Source organism: Ruditapes philippinarum, unplaced genomic scaffold, assembly GCF_026571515.1.
Source record: "Ruditapes philippinarum isolate M1 unplaced genomic scaffold, ASM2657151v2 ctg1111_1_1_1_1, whole genome shotgun sequence".
Taxonomy (NCBI): domain Eukaryota; kingdom Metazoa; phylum Mollusca; class Bivalvia; order Venerida; family Veneridae; genus Ruditapes; species Ruditapes philippinarum.
In genome coordinates, this window is record NW_026864877.1 from 96,300 (window position 1) to 104,162 (window position 7,863).

Genomic DNA, 7,863 nt, shown 5'->3' on the forward strand with positions numbered 1-7,863 from the left:
AGTATAAACCACTTTCCTCTCACTGTGTGTTCGGCACACAAGTGCTTGGGATTATAAAATGTAAAACTACCCGGGCCTTCAAAAGCTGTGTTCTCTCAGGTGGCCCATTTGTGACGAAATAATGTCAGATGGGCACTGTGGTCTTCCCCACCAAAAGTGGAAAGTTGTTATAACCTATAGTGGGGTCGATGTAACCCCCCAAAGAAAAGTTTTAGATTAGCTCATTTTAATAATTTTGATTTTAAGTTTTCTTTTTGACATCAATTATTAATTTTTAAAATTTTTTGTTGATGTTAAAAGATGAAGGAGCCCTGTAGGTAAACAAACAGATTTGTTGATATCCCAAACCCCCATATCTTAGCCGAGCGCGAGCCTCTCTCCCTCCATGTTTTACTCTCCAGCAAACTGCTACGTCGGAATTTAAACCTTTTCCAGGTTTGTATAACTTCATTTATAATAACATTTTATCCTGCAATTAAAATTAAAGTGACATTAGGCCCATCCAGGTGTAAATGGTTAGTGAACAAGTAAAAATGAAAATAACTTGACATTAAGCCATAATTGTGTTCAGTTTTATATTTTGCTATGGAAAAAAATTTATAATCCATGTGACCGAATTTTCTATATCATTCAGAATGTATTGGTTACTTTGAATTCTTAAAAAGAGTTGGGCATTCGTTTTATAATTTAGGTTGTTTTTTGTATAGTATCATAAACATTTATCATTATCAATTTTTGTTGATCATTATTATGATAGTCAATCTTTGAAATATTGCATTTGAATTGAATTTATATTAATTATTTAAATGAATAGATTTTGAAATTTTACTAAGTTTTATCTTGGGTGTTTCAAAGGAAAAGTCAAACTATAAAGATCGCTGTGAAGTCGTTGTTGTTGATGTCATGCAAAACCTTTAATGTAGCCAATTATTCAAACATTTCAAAAGAATTAGAATACTTAAGTGAAAAGTTAAACAATGGGCATAATTCTGAAAGCAATATCTTTTTTAGTTATACAGAACTTATGCCCCTTTTTAACTTAGAATTTTAACATTTGAGCGTTAACACAGCATGTGTACTCATAGGTAATATACGAGTGTTTTCTTGGAATCCTGTAAATACACTAAGCTTTTTCTGCTTTGAATTTGAAACAGTACATTAGTATTTTAACCCTTGCACTGCTGGAATAGGAAGTGTTTAGCCTTTACCACCAGTATAAAGCCAGATCAGCTTGCATATCTGGGCAGTCTGACCAGGTTCTGTTGGTATCTTTGAATGGACTGTTCCGTAATACTAAGCTGGGTGAATCCAAAATGTCAATTCAGCAGATAAAGTGATTTCATTATGAACATACTAAAATTGTCATCGGTCATATTCAGACAGATCACATATTTGTGCAGGCATGCCTGATCTATATTTTACCCTTTAGTCTTAGACAAGATTTTACTTCTGCTAGCATTCAAAGGCCTATACATGTTTTATATATTCCAATCAACAGGTGTTTGGTGTAAAGGATGTTTATCTGAAAGAACAAGGTTCGGACCAGTTGTTGGACAAACTGTTACTATGACAACACAGGAATATGAGGAACAAGTTCATGGATTTCAACCCTTCCTGGTATGTACATGTAGTTTACATGGCAACATGATTCCTATAATTTTACATTGCTGTCATTTATTAATGTTGAATCTTGTATGCAAATATGCCTTATTTCACTTACCATGCTTATATCTTGCTTAAATGGAATTGTTTAATTTTTTAATCTGGGTTGCAAATCCTTTCATTATTTTAACTGAAAATTTCCAAGGAAATATTGACTAAACAGAAAATGGTGCATAACATGGTCAGTTGGAACAGGTGTCATGGCACTGATATCAAACATTCCAACTTATTATGATAAAATTGCTGTTGATATCAAACATTCCAACTTATTATGATAAATTTGCTGTTGATATCAAACTTTCCAACAGTAATTATTATGCCCCCACTTCGAAGAAGAGGGGGTATATTGCTTTGCACTTGTCGGTCCGTAGACCAAATGGTTTCCAAGTGATAACTAAAGAACCCTTAGGCATAGGAACTTCAAACTTGGTATGGTGATTGGTCATGACCAGTAGATGATCCCTATTGATTTTGGGGTCAAGGGGTCAAAGGTCAAGGTCACATTGACCTTGTAAGCAAAAAGGGTTTCCGATCAATAACTAAAGAACCCTTAGGCCTAGGAACTTCAAACTTGGTGTGGTGATTGGTCATGATCAGTAAATGACCCCTATTGATTTTGGGGTCAAGGGGTCAAAGGTCAAGGTCACATTGACCTATTAGGTAAAAACGGTTTCCTATCAATAACTAAAGAACGCTTAGGCCTGGGACCTTCAAACTTTGTACGATGATTGGTCATGACCAGCAGATGACCCCTATTGATTTTGGGGTCAAGGGGTCAATGTCATATTTACCTTGTACTTAATGACGGTTTCTGACCAATAACTCAACAACTCAAGTTTTTTATATTTAACTAAAAATGCATTTGGTGTACACATTTGAAGGTCTTATGTAATAAAACAACTTGGCTGTCATTAATGAGGCCTACATGATTCATAAAATTTATGCAAATATTATTTTATTATTATTATTTCACTGGGTCAAAAGTCATGCATAATAACCTGATCACATGACTAATTGGCTGCTGATAGGGCGCATACATGTTTTACAAACATATCTTGTTATGATAAAATTGCTGTTGATATCATACATTCCAACTTTTTATTCTAAAATTTGATGAGTTATATATATCATACTTTTTAAGACTTCATAAAATATGAAAGTTAGTGAAAAGAAAAACGAATCAGTTTCTGAAGATCAGTTTCCTGAATTTGTGTTGTCACTGTATACACTATGTATACTGTAAAATTTGATACATTCCCCTCTAACAAGTGGGAAACGCCGACTCTTTGGCAAACATTTCTGTCACAAAATTTGATTAGTTGACAGTGATATTTAAAGCTGCACGCCTCCAGATGAGCCAAAATATTTCAAGAAAATCAATATTGAGAAAAATGTACTAATATTTTAAGAAAGGTAAAAAAAAATCAAGATCCAAGTTATATTTCACATTTTATGGTCGGTTTAAGACTGATTTTGCAGTTTCTTATCACCATATTTCTACTACATTACTAACACAGTAAGGTCTGTTTTTGCATAATATTATGTTGACCATTTTTTGGAAATTTTCTTGTATTAAAAGCGCCGATTGCAATATGTAAATTGCTTTAATTGTTCATCTCACAATATTTTCCTTTTTAAAACATTTTCAAAAATTTCAATAAAATTAACATGAATCTGGAGGTGTGCTGCTTTAAAACATGATATTTATGTTTTTATAGCTTAGTAAAGCTGAGACAGATGATGATTTACAAGCTAAGGGAGATAATCAGGTAGAAGTGTTACAGATGAAGAACGAGAGTGTGTGTAACTGGACAATGTTTATACGATTTGCTCCGTCTTTACTCGAACAAAACTGTACACTATATAGAGATCAGAACATGTTCTTTATAGTGACTAAAACTGAAATCAAAGAAGAAGAGTTACTTATGTGGTTCTCAGCGGAGATTTGTTATCAGTTAGGTAAGTAGAAGTCTTATTCTTAACTTGACTATTTGATACTATTGGTTTGAATCTTCACACACTTGTTTCAGGGCATACTGGGTCACTCTCCAAGGCCCATAAATCAGAATTATGGCCCGTTTTTGAACTTAAAAAATTCTACATTATCCAGATTTGTATTTTACTATCAAACCCTGAGAATTGTCTAGCACACTGGCCTTCTGACAGTTTTTGTTGATCTTTTTGTTGGATTTTAAGTCAATCTGACAATGTAAAGGTCTTATGACAACTTTCCAGCTTTTACTGGTGCTGGAAGACCTCAGTAGAACCACCAACCTTCTGTAAGGTAGCTGGATAGCTTCCTCACATGACATAATCTGAAGTCCCTGATGGGATTTGTACCAACAGCAGTGAGGGACAAGAGATTTGAAGTGAGCAAATTTACCACTCTGCCATGGAGGTCCCTATTTTCATCTGTAAAATTTATTAGAAAGTTAAGGTATTAAAGGTAATCTTTAAGTAGCTGAATGTCATTGTGATAAAAAATCATTCTTGTTGGCATGTAGGATTTTGTAAGGCCCTTTGTATACATGTATTATAAATCTTAGCCAAGTGTTGGAATCCATCTTGAGCCTTTGTTATTACTTTAGTATGCACGCTATCTAGCTACTTGAATGTTTCAAAATATCAGTAAAGCTATCTCGTGTTGATTTTTTTTAGAAATATAGCTAAGTAATGCTGAAAGTTTGTATTTTTCCCAGAAATAAAACAACACTGTATGGGAAAAACACTGCAATTTTTACACAGATGAAACTTTGTTTTTATAATTCTAGATGATAAAAAAATCCAGGATTTAAAAAGTGATTAATTATAGTTTTGTGATTTGATATAGTTTGTAATGAAATTTCAGTGCATGTCTTTGACATTTGTACTTAGCAGCTTGAAGCTTGTTCTAGAAGTCCATTTGATTATACAACTGTAATACATTAAAAGTCTGAACATTTTATTATAAGAAACACTTGAATTCTCCAAAATTACTTTTCAGGAATTTCTCAAAACCCTGGCAATATTAAATTCAATCAGTGTGAGGAATGTGGTCTCTATTTTCTTGTCAAACGATTGCTCCATTCTCATCTTAAAGTGGCACATCCAGAAAAATATAATTTCAACTTTACATGTTATGTGTGTGGTAAAAAATTCAAATCAAAAGGAAAGTTGAACGGACACATGGCAATACATATGTTTGTGAAGCCACATAGCTGTCCGTACTGTAAGAAACAGTTCTCTGATTCCAGTAACCTGAAAACACACATGCATATTCATACAGGTAAATATATAGATTCAAATTTATATCATAATTATATTGTTTTTAAACTTATAGAATCATTATTTCGGATCTAAGCATCTTGTTTGAATCTTCTTATAAAATTAAATTATTTATTCATCAGTCATGCTGTGTTTCTATTATGAAATTTAAAGTTTCATGCTTTCAATTCCTCATCAACAAAGATTATATATATGTTAGATATAGTGAAACCTGTGAACAAAGGCCACTAATGGAGAGACAAGTAATGGTCTTTATAGACAAGTGGTATTTATTAGGAAGTTACTTTATTCCAGTTGTCATTAAGGGATTGTCAAAAACTGGCCTTTATCTACAGTGTTATCTGTATTCAGAGATGGTCTGTAACACAGGTTTGACTGTAAACATTAAAATTTCAATGCTATCTGTTATGCTAGAGCTTATGCAAACTTACTTTTTTCCAGATATTATTGTATAAGTATTTTACTTTTATAGGGGAGAAACAGTACAAATGTGAGGAGTGCGGCAAAGCGTTCAGACAAAAAGCCCATCTTAACAATCATTTAGTTGTTCACACTGGTGATAAAAACTTTAAATGTGAATATTGTGATAAAGTATTTGGTCGTAGATCTGACTTAAAAACACACACATATGTGCATACTAAAGAGGTATCCTATCCATGTGAAGTGTGCGGAAAAACGTTTCATAAGACACAGAATCTCAAAAAACACCTAAAAGTTCATTCGGGTGAGCGAAATTATATGTGCAATAAATGTTTTAAAGGGTTTCAAACCAAATACCATAGAGACCGGCATCTAAAGATCTGTAGAGAAAAGAACGGGAAAGAATCATCGTACCTTAGTTTAGCTGAGGTGGTTAAGTTAGACAATGATGAAATGGTTCCTTTACAAACTGTCAGTGAAGATCATGAAATTTAAGCAATCGTTTTGTAACTTACAATGTAATATGTGTTTAGATCTGGTGTTGTGAAACTCACTTATCTTGAGACTGAATATCAAATATTTATTCAAATGAAATATTGATTCAAAGCTGCACATCTTCAATTATATAAACAGTTATGAAAATTTAAAAGGGAGATAAACTTTGACAAAAGTTTAAGAAATGTTTAAATTTTCATAATCTATTAAAGCTTCATTTTGAGCTAATTAATTTATATACAGTAGTGAAATTTCTGTGGGTTGTGTAGATTATTTATTATACATGCAAATTAGAATATAAAGTCAAAAACATCTATGGTGAAAGATAAAAACAATTGACTTCTTGACTTGTACTTAAACATTTGATATTTATACTTGCTTTGAAGTATCTAATGCCACTTTAATCTGTTTGAATATTTTTTCAGATTTTATGAAATTTATTAAGTTATAAATATATCTCAATGTCTTAGGCTACCTTCAATTACTTTTCTTGCACTCTTCTTAAATTTTTATAAAAATTTGCATAAATCTAGTGGTGTGTTGCTCTAACAATCTATTACAAATCTTGTTAAAAGCCAGTTTTTCATATTGTTATAAAAATGTTACAACTGTGCAATGATGAGATTTGATGTTGCGTTTTTATCTAAGAATACAAGAATGTATTTGACGACTGATGGTCCCATCCTTAACATTTAGTGCTGACACTGAAGGGTAGATCTTAAAATCTTCATTTTCTTATAAACAATACATGTAATTAACAAGTATAAATTCTTATCATTTCAAATGGAGGTCACAATGTCATAGCTTTTAAATGTATTTTTTGATATCTCAAAAAGAAATCTCTGTTTTGTAATGATCATCAATGATGATCAATTTATAATTACTTAGTAACCTTTTTATTATTTTATATCTAGGAATGGCAAGATCTGTTAATGTGGTTAATCAGTTAGGAAATATACACTGTTTTGTTGTTGATTATTTATTTATTTATTTTAATTTATTTAAATTTCTTTTGTTATATGATAATTAGTGCAATGATAAACTGCATTTTGTCAATAAAATTTACAATATTAATACAATATTTTGTTTTTTAGTTCACCTAAGCACAAAGTGATCATAGGTAATCTTTAAGTATAGCAAATTGACTGTCCTGTGTGGTTTGTTGTTATCCACCGTTTCTTTTAACAACATCTCCTCCGAAACTACTAGGTAGATTTTGACAAAACTTCACAGGAATGATCCCTAGGTAACCCTCTACCAAAGTCGTATAGATAGTTTCAATCTGATGCATAAATTGGTCACAGGAGCTAAAAATTAAAATATAAGATCTTTAATAATATTTTGTCAGAGAGCTTAGATATTATGCATGTAGCATCACCCTGTAGCCCTCTACAAAAGTTATATAAATCAATATTGATCCCTTCTAGGGGTCATTTAATTTAGACTCGCAAAAGACAATGCATTTAAACGTTTTGTGAAACTACAATGTCCAGAGCTTGAATATTTTCAATGTATCATTGCATTGTGGACCCCTACAATAGTTATATGAATTCATGCCCCTGGGGCCATAAATGGCCCTGTCCTGGGACCACTTAGTTTACATAGACTATACATGTATAGTAAACATGTGTTAATCTTCTTGTCTGAAAGTGCAATGCCCAGAGCTTATTTGGCATTTAGCATCACATTTTGGTCCTCTGCCTAAAGTATATAAATCATGTCCATTGGGTCAAAATTTGCCTGCCCTGGGGATCACTTAGTTTATATATAGTAGTAAAGGAAAATGCATGCACGTCTTCTTTTGTGAAACTACAATGCCCACAGCTTTGGTATTTGGCATGTTTTATTAACAAGGTATGTCCCATGGCGTCAAAAATGGCCCCATCTTGTTGGCCACCTAGTTGACATAAACATGTACATGTTTGATATCTTCTTTGAAAGTACAGATATTTGGCATGTAGCATCACCTTGTGGTCCTCTGCCAAAGTTTATCATGTCCCTGGGATCAAAATTGGTCCCGCT

At 32.4% G+C, this 7,863-nt stretch overlaps 1 protein-coding gene across 1 annotated transcript; it reads left to right on the forward strand.

Annotated features, from left to right (window-relative positions):
- Window positions 1-356: 356 nt before the first annotated feature.
- Window positions 357-6,804, forward strand: LOC132727125 (PR domain zinc finger protein 4-like). Its single transcript, XM_060712532.1, has 5 exons — window positions 357-435; window positions 1,499-1,617; window positions 3,381-3,621; window positions 4,646-4,927; window positions 5,399-6,804. The coding sequence occupies exons 2-5, from the start codon at window positions 1,567-1,569 to the stop codon at window positions 5,839-5,841; spliced, it is 1,017 nt and encodes a 338-aa protein (XP_060568515.1). The 5' UTR covers window positions 357-435; window positions 1,499-1,566; the 3' UTR covers window positions 5,842-6,804.
- The last annotated feature ends 1,059 nt before the right edge of the window (window positions 6,805-7,863 follow it).